This window comes from Neovison vison, chromosome 11, assembly GCF_020171115.1.
Source record: "Neovison vison isolate M4711 chromosome 11, ASM_NN_V1, whole genome shotgun sequence".
NCBI classification, from domain to species: Eukaryota; Metazoa; Chordata; class Mammalia; order Carnivora; family Mustelidae; genus Neogale; species Neogale vison.
In genome coordinates, this window is record NC_058101.1 from 12,918,629 (window position 1) to 12,942,241 (window position 23,613).

The 23,613-nt window shown below is 35.7% G+C and overlaps 1 protein-coding gene across 1 annotated transcript in view; it reads left to right on the top strand.

The window, feature by feature from the left end:
* The first annotated feature begins 292 nt into the window (after positions 1 to 292).
* Positions 293 to 23,613, top strand: part of LOC122890173 (transmembrane protease serine 11G-like) — a 34,510-nt gene continuing 11,189 nt past the window's right edge. Inside the window, exons 1-5 of the mRNA XM_044225925.1 lie at positions 293 to 383; positions 10,298 to 10,456; positions 11,745 to 11,863; positions 15,127 to 15,194; positions 15,999 to 16,159. Of these exons, the coding sequence (XP_044081860.1) occupies positions 293 to 383; positions 10,298 to 10,456; positions 11,745 to 11,863; positions 15,127 to 15,194; positions 15,999 to 16,159 (598 nt within the window). The remainder of the gene's footprint in view (positions 384 to 10,297; positions 10,457 to 11,744; positions 11,864 to 15,126; positions 15,195 to 15,998; positions 16,160 to 23,613) is intronic.

The following is a 23,613-nucleotide window of genomic DNA, read 5'->3' on the forward strand; positions in this document are numbered from 1 at the left end:
AGGTATTAAAGATTTGAGAAGATAAAGTATGAAATAATCCTCTGTTTCTCACAGTAGGAGAAAAAGAGAATAACTAAGGAAGTATGATGCCTAGGAAGCACTACAGCCAACTTGAAGTTAGTGCTCCGGCAATTTAAAATGAGACTTATCAGCAAAATTGAGTATTTTTTCCCAGCCATATTTGTATAAACACAAAGTAGGTGAAATTTGTTTTGAGCCATGGTTGGAGTTTTGCTATATGATGATGATATATAGAGAGAGAAGACTACAAGACTGAGGATGTATGCCAGGAATGAGTATAATTAGGAACCATGGGCTTTTTGCCAAGTATGAGAGCAATGCCAACAGGAGAGTGACGGGAGACAGTGAAAACATAGTAGGATGTATGGTGTGTAAGTCCCAGTGGGGTACTAAGGCAGTTGTGGTAGTTGCAGAGTTAGGTGATTAAATTTAGATTATGGAGGGGACACCTGGGTAGCTCAGTGGGTTAAAGCCTCTGCCTTCAGCTCAGGTCATGATCCCAGAGTCCTGGGATCGAGCTCCACATCGTACTCCCTGTTCAGCAGGGAGCCTGCTTCCCTTCCTGCCTGCCTCTCTGCCTACATGTGATCTCTCTCTCTCTCTCTCTAATAAATAAATAAAATCTTAAAAAAATAAATTAAAAAAATAAATTTAGATTATGAAGGAATTGACACTATTGGCAATGACAAGACCTAGAGCATAGTATGAGACTGGGCAGCTGAGGTGGGGAGAAGGACAAAGTGGCACCAGAACATGACCAATTTTGTTGTAGAGCGAAATATGTAGAGGAAGCTTCAAGATTTCTTCTAACTGGAATGGGATTGCAGTGAAAGGAACTGGACCTTAAAAGGAAAAGGCATTCAAGTAGCACCTTGAAAGGTTTCCAGTAATGATAATGCCAGCAGCTGCAAAAAGAGGAGGTTAGAAACACAGAGAAAGAGAGAATATTCGAGGCAGAAGGTTTGAATGTAAGGAACAGATTAGCACATGTGCAGGAAGTAAGAACCCAAAAGTAAGTTAGACACAATAAATGAAAGACACTACCTCTATTTAAAGTTGTCCAGTGGGTTCCTATAACTCTTAGAATTATCAGTACTTTGCCATCACCTTAAGGGTCCGTGATCTGATCCTTGCTTGTGTCTCTGGCTGAACTTTTTCTCCTCTTTCTTGGATCTACCACGATCCAGCACTCTGGCCTGATTTCTTTCAGGAACTCAGGAAGATCACCTTTGTTCCGTCTCTAGAAACTTGCTGCCACCTCGTTGCTCTTTACCTAGTTCTTCTAGAAGCTTCCCAATTCACTTCTCAATTCATCTTCGCAATTCATCTCTCAGCTGAAACGGCATCTCTCCAGGGATAACTCCCCACTACTCAATTAAGCACCCTTTCCCCCTAGCTTCCATTCACTCTCTATTCATTAATACACTTTGTTTTCAAGAGTTGAGACTTATTCTTCGGCTTGTTTTATTTTTGGCCTCCTTCCACTAGCTTGTGAGCTTCACAAAAGGAAGAAACTTGCCAGTCTTGTTGGCCACAGTTTTTCCGGGAGCAGAATCAGCTCTTAGCACATAATGAGATCTCTCTAAATATTTCCTCAATGAATGATTGGATGAATGAATGAATACTAATCCAGAGAGTTTAGGTCTGCATGATGAGAAATACTTGAGAGATTTTGAATGAGAGAGTCACACTATTAGAACTGTATAACTGGAAAATAATTCTGGCAGCAACATTGTAGAATGTATTTAAGGGGAAATTATCTAGATAATTAATTAACAGATAAAGAGATCTATTAATGGCTACTGTGATTGTCCAGATGAAATACATCTAATGCCGGAAGTAGGATGGTGTAAAGGACATGAAAAGAAAGGGCCAAATGGGAAAGACAATTCAGAAGTAGACTGGCTTCGTGAAGCAGTTGTGCAAGGGAGATGTTCTATGATTCTGAGTTTCAGAAAGTGAGTAATCTAGAAAATTGTAGATAATTTTATTAACACATATACTTGCTTTTTAAAAATGTGATTTAAAAAAGTAAAGGAAGTAAAGGAAGAGTTTAATATGAAATGAACAGATTATGGTAGAAAGAAGGTGATACAATAAGAACAAAGCAGAAGAAATGAGTAGAAGGAAGAAAAGAAAAACAAAAGCTACCATGGAAAGGGAAAGAGAAAAACAGAAAAGATTAATGAAGATGTGGAGAAATTATAACATTTTTACGTTGTTGATAGGAATGTAAAATTGTGTAGACACTTTGGAAAAGTTTAGCAGTTCCTCTTAATGTTAAGCATAGAGTTATCATATGAGCCAGAAGTTCCATTCTTATCTCTATATGAAAAAGAAATGAACACACATGTCCACACAAAAATTTGAACATGAATGTTTACAGCAGCACTATTCATAACAGTCAAAAAGTAGGAACAATTCAAGTGTCCATTAGCTGATCAATGTACAAATAAAATACAAAATATCATAAAATGGATCATTAATTGGCAATAAACACAAATGAAGTCCTACCTTCCACTATGGAAAAGAGTATGGGGTAATACATGCTATCATATTGATAAATTTTGAAAATATTATGCTTGGGGCGCCTGGGTGGCTCAGTGGGTTAAGCCGCTGCCTTCGGCTCAGGTCATGATCTCAGGGTCCTGGGATCGAGTCCCGCATCGGGCTCTCTGCTCAGCAGGGAGCCTGCTTCCTCCTCCTCTCTCTCTCTCTCTCTGCCTGCCTCTCTGCCTACTTGTGATCTCTCTCTGTCAAATAAATAAATAAAATCTAAAAAAAAAAAAAAATTTATAAAAAATAAATTTAAAAAATTAAAAAAAAAAGAAAATATTATGCTAAGTGATAGAGGACAAATACAAAAGACCACATATTATGTAATTCTGTTTATGTGAAATGTAAGAATAAACAAATCTGTAGAGACAGAGAATAGATTTATGGCTGTCTAGAGTCGGGGAGTTAGGAAAAAATAGAGAGGGACTCTTAATGGGTACAGAGTTTCTGTATAGGGTGATAAAAGGTTTGAAAATTGATTGTTGTGATGTTAAACAATTTTGGGAATACACGAAAACCTAAAAACCGTCGAGTTGTACGCTTTAAATGAGTGAACTGTAGGGCATAAGAATTATATCTCAATAAAGCTACTAAAGTAACAAAGAAAGGAAGGAAGGCAGGAAGGAAGACACTAAAAAGCTCTGGCAGCTCAAAATGTTTTGACTAGATGTAAAAACTCCTGACAGTTATTGTTCACTGAACCTGTCAAAGTTTCCTACCTATCATTACCCTTCCTTTTTGACACTCATGTGACTTCTCCAGCAGTATCACACCCTTCTTTCAATAGCTTTTTCTGACTCAAGAAAGGCTTTCCTTCATTTTCTTTTCACATTTTAAATTTTATGTTATTTTATTTATTTTTATTTAAATTCAAGTTAATATATTGTATAGTATTGGTTTCAAGAGTACAATTAGTGATTCATCAACATAACAGCCAGTGTTCATCCCAACAAGTGCCCTCCATAACACCCATCATCCATTTAGCCCATCCCCCCACCTAACTCTCTTCCAGCAACCCTCAGTTTATTCTCTACATTTAAGAGTCTTTTATGTTTTGCCTTCCTCTCTGTTTGCCTCTTATTTCATTTTTCCTTTCCTTCCCCTATGTTCATCTGTTTTGTTTCTCAAATTTTACATATGAGTGTAATCATGTATTTCCCACTGGTCATTATAGTGACAGTAGAACTTGTTCATTAAAAAGTATTTGGACGGGGCGCCTGGGTGGCTCAGTGGGTTAAGCCTCTGCCTTCGGCTCAGGTCATGATCTCAGGGTCTTGGGATCGAGTCCCACATCAGGCTCTCTGCTGAGCAGGGAGCCTGCTTCCTCTTCTCTCTCTCTGCCTGCCTCTCTGCCTACTTGTGATCTCTCTCTGTCAAATAAATAAATAAATAAAATCTTTAAAAAAAAAAAAGTATTTGGAGCTAATACATCAGTGCATGCTACAATGTTCAAAACAAGACCTGCTTTTTTGTGGAGGTCAAAATTTGTTGTTAAACTGCAGTAGGAAAAGAATGATTAAGGATAAATGATGCTTAACTAAAAATCTTAGTAAAGAAGACACACAGATGGCTAACAGACACATGAAAAAATGCTCATCATCATTAGCCATCAGGGAGATTCAAATCAAAACCACATTGAGATACCACCTTATCCCAGTTAAAATGGCCAAAATCAACAAGACAGTAAACAACAAGTGTTGGAGAGGATGTGGAGAAAGGGGAACCCTCTAACGCTGTTGGTGGGAATGCAAGTTGGTGCAGCCACTTAGGAAAATAGTGTAGAGATTCCTTAAGAAATTAAAAATAGAGCTATCCTATGACCCCATAATTGTACTACTAGGTATTTACCCCCCAAAAAACTGATGTAGTGAAAAGAACGGCCATCTGTACCCTAATGTCCATAGCAGCAATGGCCACAGTCACCAAACTGTGGAAAGAACCAAGATGCCCTTCAACGGATGAATGGATAAGGAAGATGTGGTCCATATATACAATGGAGTGTTATGCCTCCATCAGAAAGGATGACTATCCAGATTTTGTATCAGCATGGATTGGACTGGAAGAGATTATGCTGAGTGAAATAAGTCAAGCAGAGAGAGTCAATTATCATATGGTTTCACTTACTTGTGGAGCATAAGGAATAACACAGAGGACACTGGGAGATGGGGAGGAGAAATGAGTTGGAGGAAATCTGAGGGGTTGGGTGTGCCTGGTGGGGGGTATTAAGGAGGGCATGTATTGCATGGAGTGCTGGGTGTGGTGCATAAATGATGAATTTTGGAACACACATACACAAAAATTAATTCAATTTAATTTAAAAAATATATATTAGTAAGAGAGGGAAAACGTACCGATAAAATAAGCTGTGTTGGCCAAAGTGGGTGCAGTACCATTCTGGCCACTTTATCTTCAGTAGCCCAGGTCAATGGCTTACACATCCTTTTTGGTCCTCATCAGGTTTTAATTGCCTCAGTACTCTAAAACTTCCTTCAAGGAAAAGCTTCTCATGGAACTTCACCATGTAAATTTGCATTAATGAGCAGAATTTGGAGAGTAGCTCTCTCTGCCCTTGATTATCCCCTTTTGAACTCTTATCAACTAAAACACCAGCTATTTTAATTATGACATCAGTCAACTTTTCATTTATGAAACATTATGTCTTTCTTATTTGCATAATGTGGAGTAACAGAAACAAGACACACAGCTTGTCAGAACATGAAACATAAAAGGAAGCACAAATCTTCATTTAATCTTTCGCACAACTTTTAGTATTTCTACTCACATCACAGATTTTATTCAAGTCTCATCACATCTGGTGCTACAGTTAAAATCATCATCATCATCACCGCTAAGCCACTGTCATTATGAATAATAATACCATCACCTCCTGATATTTGCATAACAACAGCTTTCTTCCAGAGTTATTCTGCCTTCCCTGGCCAATGGATTAAAACCCCATCCAGATGATTCACTCATCTTGTCTTGTCTTAAGCTTTCTCATACCCATTATTGTAATTTTTTCCCTATGGATGCTCCGAATGTGAAAGTCTGATTATGCCTACCTCTGAAACCTGGGATTTCTCTTGAAGGCTCTGGTAGTCCCCCTTCTCTCAAGCTTAGATCCTATTATCTGCCAGAATTTTGCATGGAAATCATCAGGGCTTTGATAGTCTCCCTAGGGGCTTCCCAGTCTGTGCATAGTTTCTTTCCTGTGTTGTCACTTATATATCAAGGTGCTGGGCAACAGTTCTTATCTCTTTCCTTCATAAACAGCACATCTACTATCCAGCACATGCTTTTCACCAGCTCACTCCATTTCATCAAGTACAAACCCCTTGGTATCTTTTTCTGCTGCTTTTGATAATTTAAATAAATAAATAACCAAAACTCCTAAGTCTTCACCATGTTTTAGTAACTATTCCAAGTCCTCTTATGTAAATTAACTCATTTAGTCTTTGCAATAATCCCACAAAATGGGTATTATTACCCCCATTTGGTAAAAGGATCTGAGACACAATGAGATTGAATGCCCAAGGTCCCATAGTAGTCGAGCTGGGATAAAAAATTGGGGGGGCACCTGGGTGGCTCAGTGGGTTAAAGCCTCTGCCTTCGGCTCAGGTCATGGTCCCAGGGTCCTGGGATCGAGCCCTGCGTCGGGCTCTCTGCTTGGCGGGGAGCCTGCTTCCTCCTCTCTCTATGCCCGCCTCTCTGCCTACTTGTGATCTGTCTGTCAAATAAATAAATAAAAATTTAAAAAAAAATCGGGTAGACTGGCTGCAGAACCCACACTCCTAACTACTCTGAACAACCTCTTTCAGAGACCATGAACTCTTCAAATTATGTGGCCATGGCTGTGGCAAGAAGAAATCCTTTTCTCTCTCATCTTCGAATCACTGAGGGACAATATTTTGGTTATATAAAGCATTTTAAAAGCTCCAGGAAAAATAATAGATGCTAGGAGAGTTATCTAAAGGGGAGAACCTGAATATATACCTTGGTAAAAAAAAATATTGTGACATTGACTGACTGATAAGAGCAAGAAGAGTCCATTCCATTCTGCTGAGCTTTGGTTCAGGAACTACCTCCCATGAGAGTCTGGATAATGAACCACTCAGAATGTTACCAAAGGCAGGGGAGAGATCAATGCTTTGACTCTTTGTGAAAGGTTTTCTAGATTGACCTGCTTGAATGAATAGCGTTTGTCACTGCTCCTCTTTGCTTTGGCATAAATACCTCAAAGGTGAGGTCACTTATATTGTTTTGTTTGTTTGTTTGAATGTCAAAGGCTTCTCTAAGGCTGGTTTTTCCTACACTGTAGTGAATCTGTTTAGTCATCTGTCTGGGATAAATCCGACCAAAATTAATTCTTTGAATTGGAAGGATTAGGGGGAGGGAGAAACTAGAAAGGAAAGAGAAGGAGAGAATTGTCCTTTAGAGATTTTTAAGTGCAAAATTTGTAATTGTATCTTGATTTCAGGTAAATGCTTAAGCTTGTTTTTTGTCTTAATTCATCTCTAACAAAACTCTCTGCTAAAAATAGCTTTTGTGTTACAAATAGTTTAGGGTCAACTCCTCTTTTATACACATTATTTTATTTAGTAGACAAATATTTACCAAGTACCTATGAGGTTCAGGCTCCACCAATCTGGAATAATCACTGATATCAGCCATTGAAATTCATTAATGTGTAAGTTAAAATTAGATCAGTACTGAAAAAAATCAGTGAGAAAAAAAAATTTTATTTTTTTAAAAAAATATCTAGGAATAAATATTTTGTGCATGTCTACATAATTAAGAAAATGTACTCAAACAATTTTTCAACTGTGACCCATACATAAGTCACAATGACATTTCTGGTGTTAGAAGTTCAACAGGAAACCACACCCTTTTGATAATGAGAGTTCTGTTGTGAAACAAACTTCCTCCCTATCAACAGTTTTCTGTATTGGACTCTGAAGAGAAGACAGTGAGAAGATGGGCCCAGCATTTTTAAACTTGAAAAAACTATCGTTTTCAACCATTATTTCTTCCAAAGAGAAATCATTAGTCCTCTAAAATTTTCTTAGAAATACTCGATCACTCTAGTAGCAATTTGTGTACACTGTGTTCCTGCCCTATAGACTCTAAGTTCCTTGAGAGGAAGATGTATTGAAGATTCTTCATTATATTCCTGTTTTGTGCATAGCAATGTTCAATACATGTTTACTCAGTTAGCTAATGAACACATGCATTGATTAGGTTTACCTCCATTCTCGTTCATAAATTCTACTTTCTCATGTTATGTCCTTGAGAAATCTTTGTCCTTGTCTCCTGTCTCCTTCTCTTTGTTTATGCTTTCCCTCTTCTTGACGTACCCATCATTCTTGCTGATTCCTCCTCCTCAGCTTCCAAAACACAGTTCAAAGGATAAGGTCTCTAAGCAAAACCATCTGTACCAACTCCTGTCTCATAACTTATTGGGCATAATTCCATCACGACATATATATATATATTTTTTAAAGATTTTATTTATTTATTTGACAGAGAGAGATCACAAGTAGACGAAGAGGCAGGCAGAGAGAGAGATAGAGGGAAGCAGGCTCCTTGCTGAGCAAAGAGCCCGATGCGGGACTCGATCCCAGGACCCCGAGATCATGACCTGAGCCCAAGGCAGTGGCTTATCACTTGTATTTTACTGGTTACTTAGTGTGTCACTAGATCACATGTTCTTAAAGATAGGACAGTATGTCTTATTCATTTTTCAATCCCAAACAGAAAGGATTTGGCACACAGAAGAAACTTGGTAAATGTTAACTGAATGAGCTCATAATTACCTATGATCTTCTATTAGTAAAGATGGTAAATATTTTCATCAGTTCTTTCCTTGCCCCAGCAGGGCCCCCGTTCTTCTAAAGATACGTCAGATGTCTGTAGATTTTAATAATCTTGTCTTGATACCAACCGAAGAGTAGCAAGCCAAAGTAACTCTAGATCCTTCCAGAAACACAGCAGAATTCAGAATTAGTTCTACCTGACTGAGATACTTAACAGAGCTCAGGTTGATGGTTCTGGGGTGAGGAAATTGCCTGTAGCTTCTTTGCCCAGATACCAGAATACAGAAGTATCCCCACTTTTTTCAGATTGCTGATGCCAAAATGCCTCTCTCAGTTGATATCTTTGATTAGTAAGTGGGGATCTACTTTCTACTTTACCACAGCCATCTACCAACCCAGAGAAGGTAATTCTTTTTTCTGCTTTTTCATGTATAATTTTATCAGAATGGTATACTTAACTTTCAGAGCCATATTCTTTTTTTTTTTTTTTTTTTTTTAAAGATTTTATTTATTTATTTGAGAGAGACAGTGAGAGAGAGCAGGAGCGAGGAGAAGGTCAGAGAGCGAAGCAGACTCCCCATGGAGCTGGGAGCCTGATGTGGGACTCGATCCCGGGACTCCAGGATCACGCCCTGAGCCGAAGGCAGTCGTCCAACCAACTGCGCCACCCAGGCGTCCCTCAGAGCCATATTCTTGCCCAGTGCTTCCGTGAATCAGATCTTCTGGGACAACCCATGCCAGTTTCATTCTAGCCTGCCTCAACTCCGTAACTGTGCCGATTTGGTCTTTAGTCTGTGGGCTCTGATTCTGGGATAGGGACAGAACTTTGTCACATTTCTCTGCCTCCACATAGGTTTCCCAAATGTCAGTCATTTACATACAACTTTCATGCTTTTTGCCATATTTACATACTACTAGTATCATTATTGCCTTAATATTTTTCTTTAAATTGATTCATTATTTACTAAAGTAAATACAGCCTTATCTTACCTAATACCATCGGTTAAAAATCATAGGTCTGAAATCTTATAACACTATGAAATAGATATTCACCAAATACGCCAGTGGTTCTCACACCATGAAGTCCCTGGGTCCAAAGATCTGAGCTATCACTATTTATTTGTTTGTTCATTATATTGGTGATCTCTTTTTGGTTTACCTATTATTTCTTCTTTAGAGTTCTATTTTCTTTTCTCCAACCCATCCTATTTTAGATGCTTTTCATATGCATTACAGATTATTCATTTTATAAACGGAGATTATAGGATTAAGTATAGAGTTTTGAAAAAATTTCCAAAAGCCCAAAACCCAGTTCCAACTCCCTCAACATCCAATTTTGAGGTTTTATCTTTATTATTATTTTTTATTTAAGTATAGTTACATACAATGTTATATTATTTTACATGTACAACTAGTAATTTGGTAAGTTTATGCATTTTGCTATGTTTACCACAAGTATAGCAACATTTGTCCCATTACATTGCTAATACCATATCATTGACTGTGTCCAACTCCAAGGGTTTAGTAATCACTCTGAGCTTCTGTTGGTTCATGCCAAAATGAGAAGAGTGACCCAGAAGCCCTCATTCTTTGAGGCTTGTTGGATTTGAAGCCCATGAACCAAATATATGTTATTTGACCATTTACAAAGAAAAAAATATTTCAGAACATTAGCATGATGAACCAGGAAGTATATGAACAGTAGTTAACTGCTATATAATTCTGACTTTTTAAAATCGAAATATAAAGTCAAATGTCAATCAGTGATATTTTTCATTGTCAGTATTTTTCTAACTTTATAGAACAATATATTCAGATGTTACCAAATGCAATACGGGCTAAACACAAATTCTAGAAAAAAACGTTCTATATCAAAACTAGGCAAAACTAAGGTTTTAGCATTTAAGTTCTCTTTGACTTTAATACACAACTCTCTCTCAAAAGGCCAGCAATATTGGGTCGAAGGACAAGTTCACTGAGACCGTGGATGACAGCCCTTATTGTCGCAGCTGTTGTGGTGGTTCTAGCGATAATCATCGGTCTCCTTGTTTATTTTTTGGCGTTTGGTAAGTCTATCTCACTGTATTCTTTTAAAAATTTGAAGACCTACTCAATTTATTTCAAACCCTAGTATTTTCTAATATTTTGAAGTGTAATTTTCATTGCAACAATAATTTTCTTAAATGTATGTAAGCTTTGCAGAATGCAGTATTAATTGGTATAAACATATCTACATTTGGGAAATGATCATCCTTTATAAAAATTAATTCTAGCATTTAAAATTTTAACTGGCTCACATAATATTACCTCGTGAACAATGCAATACATCTTATGCTATTATATAGTTTAATAATATTTAATGCACTGAAAGTAAAAACATTATTTTAGTAGCAATTCTGACTTTAAGGTTAACTTATGAGAATATATTACATTCTATCAAGATCTAATTAATAGCTTAAATTTATGAATTATCACTAACAGGTAATAATTTTGTCAGAAAACAACTGTCAACCACATGACTATGAAAACATGTGATATTAAAAACGAGTTAGAAATGCTTGCAAATCATATATACGACAAAGGATTAATATCCAAAATCTATAAAGAACTCAAATAACTCAATAGCAAAAAGCCAGACAATCCAATTTGGGAATGGGCAGAAAACCTGAATAGACATTTTTCCAAAAAAGATATACAAATGGCCAATAAGCACATGAAAAGATACTCAACATCTACTCATCATCAGGGAAATATAAATCAGAACCACAATGAGATATCACCTCATACCTGTTAGCATGGCTAGTATCAAAAAGTATTGACAAGGATGTGGGAAAAAAGGGAAACCTTGTACACTGTTAGAGTATAAATTGCTACAGCCACTGTGGCAAACATTATGGGAATTCCTCAAAAAATTAAGAATAGACCTACCAGATGAGTTAGCTAATCTACTTCTGGGCATTTATCTGAAGAAAATAAAAACACTAATTTGAAAAGACATATACACCCCCAAGTTCTCTTACAATAGCCAAAATACAAAAACAACTTAAGTGTCCAACTATGAACAAATAAAGAAGATATGATATACATGTATATATATCACATATATATATGCATATGTGGACTATATACAAATATCAAATTATTATATTATACACCTGAAATTAGTATAATATTATGCTAATATTAATTTTAGTTTAAAAAAAAGAGGGGGAGGTATTGGCCATAGTTATCACATGTTTAATTCCCAAGAGTTCATCATTATAGGACTTTTTTGCATGTTATTGCCTCTACTTTGATATTTATGCAGTTCAAATGAACTAAAGAGAAACCATCCATTTTTGTTCTCCCTTCCAGATCAGAAATTTTACTATTACCAGACCTCATTCCAGATCCCCAGTATTAAATATAATCCTGACTTTTCAGCTGAACACTCAAAAATGAGAAGAGACTTGAAACAAAAAGTCAATAATGAAGTAAGTCTGTCATCAATACTTTGGTGAAGAAGAAGTTTAAAATAAAGTAAGAGATAAATGATAAATTATCAAATTATACCTATGCTGGGGTTGCCAGATAAAATATAAAATTCTTAGTGAACTTTTATTTTTTTTTAAGATTTTTATTTATTTATTTGACAGACAGAGATCACAAGTAGGCAGAGAGACAGGCAGAGAGAGAGGGTAAAGCAGGCTTCCCGCAGAGCAGAGAGCCCGATACGGGGTTCAATTCCAGGACCCTAGGATCATGACCTGAGCCAAAGGCAGAGGCTTTAACCCACTGAGCCACCCAGATGCCCCTCTCAGTGAACTTTTAATTTTAGATCCTACTGAAAATGTATTTCATTCAACATTTTAAACATGCCTATACTAAAAATGATCCATTGTTTATCTGAAATTAAAACTTAACCATATTTTTGTTTGCTAATCCTGGCAACTTTAATCAACAGTATCTCAGGAAAATTGGAAAAATAAACAAGACAAAGAATAATTGCACCAAAGACTGAATAATAGGATCCCAACAGAAAGCTCAAATACTGGGACGCCTGGGTGGCTCAGTTGGTTAAGCGGCTGCCTTCAGCTCAGGTCATGATCCCAGCGTCCTGGGATCGAGTCCCACATCGGGCTCCTTGCTCAGCGGGGAGCCTGCTTCTCCCCTCTGCCTCTGCTGCCACTCTGCTTGCCTGTGCACTCTCTCTCTCTCTGGCAAATAAATAAATAAAGCCTTTAAAAAAAAAAAAAGAAAGCTCAAATACAAAAAAAAAAAATTAATAGAGTAATCTGTAAACACAGTTCAATCATTTAGACACAATGATACAGTGATACACTACTACGTATCACTGTATTATTAAGCACCTAATGTGTGTATGACCCTGATACATTTCTTACTAGGCACCTTACACAAAACCTTTATTCCTGAAAATATACCACATAAACATACAGACAAGCTCTTCTACTGAAGACTTCAGTTGGGTACACAGCTTCTACTGAGCCTAGCACTGACCAAAGATGACAGATCATTCTTGCCAGGTTCTTTATCCATTTCCCAACAAAAATGAGCTGATGAAATGAATTAAAGGAAGGAACTGAGTGGGTTGGCATGTCTTTTCAAAAATACATCTGAAGGAAATTTTGATTAAAGAAAATTGATCAGGGTGGGTGTAGTTTTTGTAGGAAGCAATATATTGAGTTTCATACGTCTAAGCTTTGAAGTCAGAACATCTAGATTCATATCCAAATTATACTTCTTGACAGTTTATGAGCTTTGGAAAAGCTACTTTAGCCCTCAAAGTTTCAACTACAAAACAGGGATAATTTCTCCTATCTCTCTGAGTTATCCTGAAGACTGGTTTATGTTGCAAATAAAAAGTATGACAAATTATGTCTGAATAAACATTAGCATCTGTTTCCTGTGCGCTCACGTAACTTTCATACACCTTTGTTGGCCTTCTCCTCTAGAGTATACATGGAGCCAACGTAAAGAAGGAAAGTATAGTAATTTAGACCAGAAGTTGGCAATTTTTTTTCTCTAAGATGCCAGATACTAAAGTATTTTCAGCTTCGCAGGCTATGTGGTCTCTGAAACTCTTCAAATCTCTCATTATAATGCAAAAGCAGCCATGGGAAATACATCAACAGATGAGTATGGCTATGGTCCAATAAAACTATTTATGGACACTGAAAGTAGAATTTTGTTAAGTGTTTAGATGTCACAAAATACTATTCATCTTCTGGATTTTTTGACTGTTAAAAAAATGTGAAGATCATTCCTAGATGATGAGTCAAACAAAAACTGTGGCTGTCTGGATTTGCCCTACAGGCTATAATTTGCTGACCACTAATTTAGATGATAAATTACAGTCCTAGGAAATACTGTCCTAGGAGAAATGATTAAAACTAGTGCCTAAAATGAATTTTAGAAACTTCTTGTAGCGCTCAATAATCTAAACTCTTTATATGTTCAATTATAATGTATGGTTCACAAAGCTGTGATTTCAAAAGAAGCAACAAAAAATGATGAAATTGGAAAGAAAAGGGAAGGAGACAGGCAGAAAACTTTCAATTATATGTAAGATATGTAAAGGTCATATATAAAAATATATAAATGAATATAGAAAATCTGGAAGTACATAACAAAAATGTAAATAGCAGTTCTCTGTACCGTGATTTGGAAATGATTTTAATGCTTTTCACTTTACTTTGTTGTATTGCTTGCTTCTTATAACTTTTTACAATGAACATGTATTTGTTTTGCCAAATAAATGTATGTGTGTACATAAAACTATTTCCTTAAAAAACAAATTTCCCTTCATAATTGGAAGGAAAACATGTGGTCATTCAATTTTTTTTAAAGATTTTATTTATTCATTTGACAGACAGAGATCACAAGTAGGCAGAGAGGCAGGCAGAGAGAGAGGGGGAAGCAAGATCCCCACCGAGCAGAGAGCCCAATGCAGGGCTCGATCCCAGGACCCTGGGATTATGACCTGAGCCAAAGGCAGAGGCTTAACCCACTGAGCCACCCAGGCGCCCTGGTCATTCATTTTTTAATAACTATTTATTTTTCAATAAATATGTTCACCAAGCTATGTAGTATGACATGACATGGCACTTTACCAGAAAAAAAATTGATAAATTCGTTGAGTGAAAAGTATTTATTCAACTAAAATGACACACGAGTGGCATGTATAGTTTTGTCTTATTCTAAGTAATCATTTCGTGTATTTTTCTTGGTAAGAATATTCTTTTTAAGGAAGTACCTGATAAATATACATTCTCATCTCCTCCTCCATTTACCTACCACAGGATCAAAATATGGTCCAAAAACTTCACTAAAGCCTACAAGACTGATCCTTCAATCACAGCCATGATGATGATAACTGAGCTTGACTGATAGTGGCTGTTAATTCCATACACATCAAAATTTTCAAAGAAATTCAGTCTCAGCACTTCCATCCTAATGTATCTTTTATACTGGCTACTGAAATATCTAGCTTAATTCAACTCTTGATATATATCAGACATCTTTGATCATGTGACAAGTTGTTCAAGTATCAACATCCAATTTTAGAGGTGACCTTATGATAAGAGGATTATGCCCAAATGAGCTTTCTGAGGATAGTTGCAAACAATCTTAGAAGTAAATGCTATTACTGTGAATTTTATACAGGTATTTTTGTGATATGTTGAAATGTGTGAATTGATGTTTTAAAAAGTTCTACACTGTTGTTTTCTTTTCTCAGATAGAGAATATATTTCGAAGATCCAGTTTAAATCATCATTACATCAAATCTCATGTTGTTGACTTTAGGTAATCACAATGAATTAATTTTATGATAAAAGGAAACTGTATCACTTAATTATTTTTCATTGTTTGATTTGTGGACAGGATCTAAAAATCTTAAATTTATCAAGAGCAAAAATATTTTAATATTATTACATTTAATTGTCATTTCTTCTTTACAGAGTACTTATAAGGAAATAATTTCTTAGCTTGGGTAGTGATACAACATATTCTACCGGTTATCCTCTTTAAGACTTTTTTTTTTTTTTTTTTTTTTATCAGAGAGAGAGAGGGAGAGAGCGAGCACAGGCAGACAGAATGGCAGGCAGAGGCAGAGGGAGAAGCAGGCTCCCCGCTGAGCAAGGAGCCCGATGTGGGACTCGATCCCAGGAGGCTGAAATCATGACCTGAGCCGAAGGCACCAACTGAGCCACCCAGGCGCCCCACTACCGGTTATCCTCTTAAAGACTATTGCATTCAGCAAAGGACTCTTGTAATCCTTGAAAATACTCTTCTCTGTTTTACTTACTTTATACACACATACACAAAGTTGATGGATTTAATAAGCATTTTTTATGTATTTTTCCAGAAAAAAAATATAGAACGCTAAGATACTCTGCTTTCTCTGAATATGATCGAATTATACAAGAAGGGGATAATTTCAGTATTAACAACTATATGATACAGGAAGGAAATCCACAACAGTAAAATATATAAAGTATTCATGTTGTATTTTCTTGAAGATATAACTAATGCTTAAATACTAAAGTGTAAAATAATTATAAATAAGGCTATTACTCATTCATTGATTCTGGTGTTTTTCTTTTTCAGTTCAAGTCATGATGGTTTGAAAACAGATGTGTTGCTTAAGTTTCAGTTTGCTTCTAACCATGCAGACACAGTAAAAAGGCAAGCTGACAACATTTTGCATCAGAAGTTGAAATCAAATGAAAGCTTCTTGAAGATAGATACTTCATTACCTTATCTGAAAGGCAAGAAACCCCATTTTCCTTCCCTTGTTAGAGTTTATCATTTTCACATTCTTCTCATCTACAGAGAAAGCTTTATTTCACCATAAAATGAAACCACTTTTCATTTTTAAATTTCTCATTTACTTGATAATAAACAAATCTTCACACAATCAACACCAAAGATTTTCTTCCTTTGATTAGTATGGAGATAAGTATGAGACAAAAATTATATGGTAACCCAAATATAATATTTCTTTTTTTTTTTTCAAGATTTTGGTGGAGTTCTTTGAATTAATTAAGCATGTATGAGATAAAAACCTAAACTCTGCTACTGATACAGTAATCTGTGGTGCCTGGTTCATTCAGCTGCACCCCTCTCTCCAATCAGAATCCAGAATGAAAGAGTGGTGTGAACACAGAAATCACTTGAGGGATACAAACATGATTTGGCTCCTGTGAAAGGAGACTTGTCATTTTTTTCCTGACACTACCATGAGCCTTCCTACAGCATGCAGGATAGGACTGGCCCAGGGCATGGAGGAGACAAGAAGAAAAATGCCAGACCCTGATGATAGCTGTGTCTGGCGTAAAGGCACCATGTCATCTGCCTCACAGGCATAAGGAACTGCGTAATAGATATTTGGGGTATAAGATTAAACAAAGCTCTTGATAATTCCAAGGCTATTGTTAACCTAACATATACTAACCTTGAAGTTGTCATATTTTACAAGAATTTGTATAAGCTATGAAATGAGACACTAAGGCTGACTTGTAATTACAGTTACTAATAAGTTTTCCCTTGGTAATTTTCCCCCCAAAACTGTTCCAGAGGGCTAGAGCAGATATATCATAATATGCTGACAGAAGAGAAGATTGCATTATAGGTTTGGTGAAAGTCAAAAAGGAAAAAAAAAAAAAAAGGCTTGAAGATAAGAATTTGAAGTTTCTTGAGTAATGCCCAACATTGAATTCTGTTAACCATGCAGATAGAACAAAATAAGACTCTGAATCCAGTGCTCTGTGCTTTAGATAGCAAAGACAAGACTTTCTGAAGAAAGCATTTTGTTGAAGGATGTAGTAGGTATGTGTGAAGTTTTGATTTTAAAAATAATTTAATTTAATCTTGAGCTCCCATTAAGCCAAATGTTACAAACCTAAACTCTATCATTTCTGGATCTGTCCACCCTGTCTTTGTGGTATTAGGGCACTTAGGTCCTTCATAGTGTTGCTGGATCAAGATGAGGGATTGGTCTATTCAGGTATCTGTGGCAAACTATCCATCACCAGATCTCTTGCCGATCAGAGCAAGTTACAGTTAAGACATTCCTCATTCCCATGGAATGGTCTCCTTGGATTTATCATTCATCCTTTCTGTGCTTACCAAGGGTATTCTGAAATTAACTTGTTTATTTTTTATTTCATCTTTTTATGCAAAAGACTGACAAGTCCTTGAACACAGGAAATATGTTTTCTGTAGTTACAATCACATCCGGAAGATTAGCGCAGAACTCAGCAGAGAGCAGGAACTTGGTATTTGTAAAATGATCTATCTTTAACTCTATAAACTAGCTCATTCTCTTGAAAGTAGGCAGGAAACAAAAGAAATCTTTAATTTAACAAGCACCACAGAACACAGAGGAAACAAGACCATTCTTCTTTCCATATAGAGCTTTAGAACTACAAAAAATACATAAAAATTTTAAAAACAAAACTCATAGAAATAATTTCAGTATATGCAGTAGAAAGAAAATGCTTGAAATGCATTCTAGGAGAAAGTCTGAAGGTAGTGGTAGGAAGAATTCTAGACTAGAGCTCAGGAGACCCATGTCAACGATAATCACAGTAGGGCAGCCTGGGGTAAGTTACTAAAACTGTCTTAGTTCCTGTTTTGCAAAATGAAATTAGTAGCAACTATGAAACTTTGGAAAGTAAAAAAAACTTGAAACTTGAAACTTTGGAACTATGAAACTTTGGAAAGTTAAACTCCTTTGGAAAAAGTTAAAAATGCTTTGAAAAGGACAAGTATAAACATTTTAATGTAATGTATTATTTTATGGACTTTCACAGATATCTTTAGCACCCCTGATCCTAGGAAGTTGGAGAATTGATAACATGTCTTGAAAAAGGTAACTGAAAAACCAAAACACACACATGGCCCCAAAACACAAATACTGGAAGAGTTAGTTGGCAAATATCTTAAGTCTAACACAGAAGAAACAATGCAGAAAATATTAGATATAATCTTTCAAAAGTAACTTATACAGGATCATACTAAAGCTCAAAGGGAAGCTTTGAGTTTGGCTTTCAGAGTTAATAAGTGCAAGTTTGCTAAATAGCTGTCCATGTAGATCTTTTAAAAAATTGTAGAATTAAAAAAAATTGTAGAATTTTAGAATTCAAAAAATTGTAGAAATGCTCATGGATAATTAGGTAAATTTTTTCCTAAAATTTATAGCCTTGTGATTTATAATAAATATGATATATTTTATATTACATAATATAAAATATTTATGGCCTTTCTTCTCATTATATAGAAGTCAGAATTCTCTCCAGTGATTCTGAGTGACAAGGAAAAGGAAGGGAAGGGAGGGGAAAGGAAGGGAAAGAAAAGGAAAGAAGGGAATACCTTGGTATACCAAGTTATATATGTTTTCCCCTTACATTTTTGGACTGCACACTATATGATTAGTTCTTCAAATGACAATGTTTAAAATAGTATATAAAAAGAAAAGAAAGAAAATTCAGACTTTCTTCCAGGATGCTTGATTTATTTCTTTTAATTTAAATTCAATTAATTAATTGAATTTATTGAATTAATTAACATAGAGTGTATTATTAGTTTCAGAGGTAGAGTTCGGTGATTCATCAGTCTTTATAATACCCAGTGCTCATTATATCACATGCCCTCCTTAATGTCCATCACCCAGTTATCCCTTGCCCCCACCCACCAACCCTTCAGCAGCCTTCAGTTTGTTTCCTATGATTGAGTCTCTTAAGATTTGTCTTCTTCTCTGATTTCATCCTGTCTTATTTTTTCCTTCCTTTCCCTATGATCTTCAATTTTGTTTCTTAAATTCCACATATGAGTGAGATCATATGATAATTGTCTTTCTCTGATTGACTTATTTCACTTAGCATAATACCCTCTAGTTCCAACCAAATCATTGCAAATAGGCAAAACTTCATTTTTGATGGCTGAGTAGTATTCCTGTGTGTGTGTGTGTGTGTCTGTGTGTGTGTGTGTGTGTGAGAGAGAGAAAGAGAGAGAGAGAGAGAGAGATCTTCTTTATCCATTCGTCAGTCAGTGGACATTTGGGCTCTTTCCTTAGTTTGGCTATCATGGATATTGCTGTTATAAACATTGGAGAACAGATAGCCCTTTGGATCACTACATTTGTATCTTTGGAGTAAATAACCAGTAATGCAATTGCTGGGTCATAGAGTAGCTCTATTTTCAACTTTTTCAGGAACCTCCATACTGTTTTCCAGAGTGGTTGGGCCAGCCTGTATTCCCACCAACAGTGTAGGAGATCTCCCCTTTCTCCGTATCCTTGCCAACACCTGTCGTTTCCTGACTTATTAGTTTTAGCCATTCCAACTGGTGTGAGGTGATATCTCATTGTGGTTTTGATTTGTATTTCCCTGATGATGAGTGATGTGGAGCACTTTTTCATGTGTCTGTTGGACATTTACATGTCTCCTTTGGAGAAATGTCTATTCATGTTTTCTATCCATTTATTGACTGAATTATTTTGGGGGGTGTTAAGTTTGATAACTTTTTTATAAATTTTGGATACTGCTCCTTTATCTGATAAGACATTTGCAAATATCTCCTCCCATTCTTTCGTTCTTGTCAACTGTTCATTCATGTCTTTTGTTCTTGTCAACTATTTCCTTTGCTGTGCAAAAGTTTTTTATCTTTACAAAGTCCCAATAATCATTTTTGCCATTGTTCCCCTTGCCTTTGGAGATGTGTCTAGCAAGAAGTTTCTGCAGCTGAGGTCACAGATGTCACTGCCTGTGTTTTCCTCTAGGATTTTAATGGATTCCTATCTCACATTTAGGTCTTTCATCCATTTTGAGTTTATCTTTATGTACGGTGTAAGAAAATGGTCCAGTTTCATTCTTCTGCATGTGGCTGTCGAGTTTTCCCAACACCATTTGTTGAAGAGATTGTCTCTTTTCCATTAGATATTCTTTCCTGCTTTGTCAAAGATAAGTTAACCATAGAGTTAAGAATCCATCACTGTTCCAGTGATCTATGTATCTGTTTTTGTGCCAGTACCATACTGTTTTGATGATTACAGCTTTGAAATATAGCTTGAAGTCCAGGATCGTGATGCCACCAGCTTTGGTTTTCTTTTTCAACATTTCTTTGGCTATTCAGGGTCTTTTCTGATTTCATACAAATTTTAGGATTATTTGTTCCAGTTCTGTGAAAAAAGTTGATAGTATTTTCATAGGGATTGCACTGAATGTATAGATTGCTTGAAGTAGCATAGATATTTTAACAATATTTGTTCTTATTGTATTTGTTTTTGCAGTCCATGAGCCTGGAAACTTTTTTCCATTTCTTTTTGTCATTTTAATTTATTTCATGAATGTTCTATAGTTTTCCAAGTACAGATCCTTTGCCTCTTTGATTTGGTTTATTCCTAGGTCTCTTATGGGTTTTGGAGCATTGTAAATGGGATCAACTCCCTAATTTCTCTTTCTTCTCTCTCATTGTTACTGTATAGAAATACAGTTGATTTTAGCACACTGATTTTATATAGGGTGCTTGATTTTTAAAAATATTTTGAAATAATTATAGATTCACAAGAAGTTGCAAAGAAATTTACAGGGAAATTTTAAGCACTTGTATGCTCCCCCCAGCCTTTGGTAATGTTAACAGCTTATACAACTATAGCACAACATCAAAACGAAGAAATTGGCATAAATACAATCCATTGAGCTTATTCAGATTTCACAGTTATATGATCTCATTTGTGTAGGTATAGCTCTATGTCATTTTATCACGTATGTAGCCTTGCATAACCATCACCACACTCAATATATTCAACTGTACCATAACAAGATTCCCCTGTGTTACCTCTTTATAACTACACCCATCTCCTCTACCCATTTTTAGCCTCTGGCAACCACTAATCCTTTCTCCATCTCTATAATTATATTATTTCATGAATGTCATGTAAATCATACACTTTGTATCTTTTGAAATTGATCTTTCCCACTCAGCATAATTTCCTTGAGGTTCATCCATGTTGATGTGTGTATCAATAGTTTGTTCTTCACTATTTCCTTCCTTTCTTACTTTAGGCTTACTTTCTGTTTGTCTGTTTGTTTTTTGTTAGGAACTCAAGAATACTGATTTGAGATCATTTCTCTTTTCTTTTCTTCTTTATTTCCTTTTTTTTTAAGATTTTATTTATTTGAGAGAGATTACAGTAGGCAGAGAGGCAGGCAAAGAGAGAGGAGGAAGCAGGCTCCCTGCCAAGCAGAAAGCCCGATGCGGGGGTCTCGATCCCAGGACCACGGGATCATGACCTGAGCTGAAGGCAGAGGCTTTAACCCACTGAGCCACCCAGGTGCCCCATTTCTCTTTTCTAAATAAGCATTTAGTGCTATAATTTTCCTCTCTGTAATGCTTTATCTGCATCCCACAATACTTGCTAAGTTGTACTTTCATATTCACTCAATTCTATGTAATTTTTAATTTTCTTTGGGACTTCTTCCTGAATACATGTATTGTTTAGTACTCTGTTGCTTAATTCCCAAGTATTTGGAGATTTTTCTCCTTCCCTTTCTGTTATTGATTTCTAATTGACCCCACTCTGAACAGAGAACGTAGTCTGATTTCAATTCTTTTAAATATGATACAGGATATGGTCTATTTTAATGAATGCTCCATGCATGTTTATAATGTGCTTTCTGTTATTGTTGCATGGAGTTTTATAAATGTCAGTTAGACATTGTTGTTGGTGGTGTTGTTTAATGCTATATATCCTTGCTGACTTTCTGTCTGGTAATTGTATCAGTTGATATCAGAGGCTGCTGAAGTTCACAGCTACAACTGTGAATTTTTCTATTCCTTTCTTCAGCTATTTTAGTTATTGCTTGATGTATTTTTGAAGCTCTGCTATTTGTAAACATGCATTTAAAATTGCTACTTCATCTTAGTAGATTGATCCTTCTATCATTATGTAATGTCCTTCTAGGTACCCAGTAATTTTCTTTTCTCTGAAGTCCACTTTATCTGATATTAATAGAGCCACTATTGCTTTTTTTTTAGATTCCTATTGGCAAGATCTTTTCCATCCTTTTACTTTGAATTTAGAAATTTCAGTGTAAAAAGATAATAGTTGAGTCATGTTTTCCTAATCACACTCTGTCTTTTAATTGATGTATTTAAACCATCCACATATTAAGTATTGTTGTTATGTTAGAGCTTAAATCTTTCGTTTTATTTTTTGCTTTCTTTTGTCCTGTGTCTTGGTCCTCTGTCCCTTTTCCCTCCATCCCTGTAACATGAACATTTGTTTTAGATTTCCATTTTCATTTATTTGTAACGTTTTTGAGTTTATCACTATGTATAACTGTTCTAGTGGCTACACTAGGTATTAACATATACATACATAACATCATAGCCTACTGGTGGCAACATTATACCATTTCAAATGAAGTGTAGAAACTTTACTTCCATTTTGGTTTCTTTGCCCTCCCCATTTTTTAGATACATTTTTCTCTATATATATTTTGCACATCATATTAGTATTTCCTCTCTATATATTCTGCACATCAGATGGTGTTGCATCTCTGGTTTCACCATAAAATATGTTTAAAGAAACCTAGGAGGTGAAAAATGGTTTATTATGTATATTTATGTTTCTACATATTCTGTCTCTTTCCTTTCTGAAGGTACTAGCCTTCTTCTATTATCATTTGTATTTTGTTTGGAGAGCTTCCTCTAGCCATTAGCCAAGAGTAGGTCTTTTAGAAACTGAAATTCTTTTCATGTACCTTCATCCTAGAATACCTTTATTTCTAAATATAGTTTCAATGGATATAGGATTCATGGTTGATAGTTTTTTCTTTCAGAACTTGAAAAATGCTATGCCACTTCCTTTTGTCCTCCACGGTTTCAGATGAGAAAACTGCTGTTATTTGAATTGGTGTTACTTTATAGGTAATGTATCATTTTTCTGTTTTTAAGAATTTTTTTCATTGTCTTTAGCTTTCAGTAACCTAATTATAATGGGTTTGGAGGGGATTTGAGTTTTTGTATTTGAGAATTTCCCAGCTTCTTGAATCTATACATCTTTGTCTTTAGCTAAATCTAGGGAGTTTCCAACCATTATTTCCTAGAATACGTTCTCAGTCTCATACTCTTTTTCTCTCCTTCTAGAACTCTGATATGAATGTTAAATCTTTTGTTATTATCCTACAAATCTCAGAGGCTTTGTTAATTTTTTTTC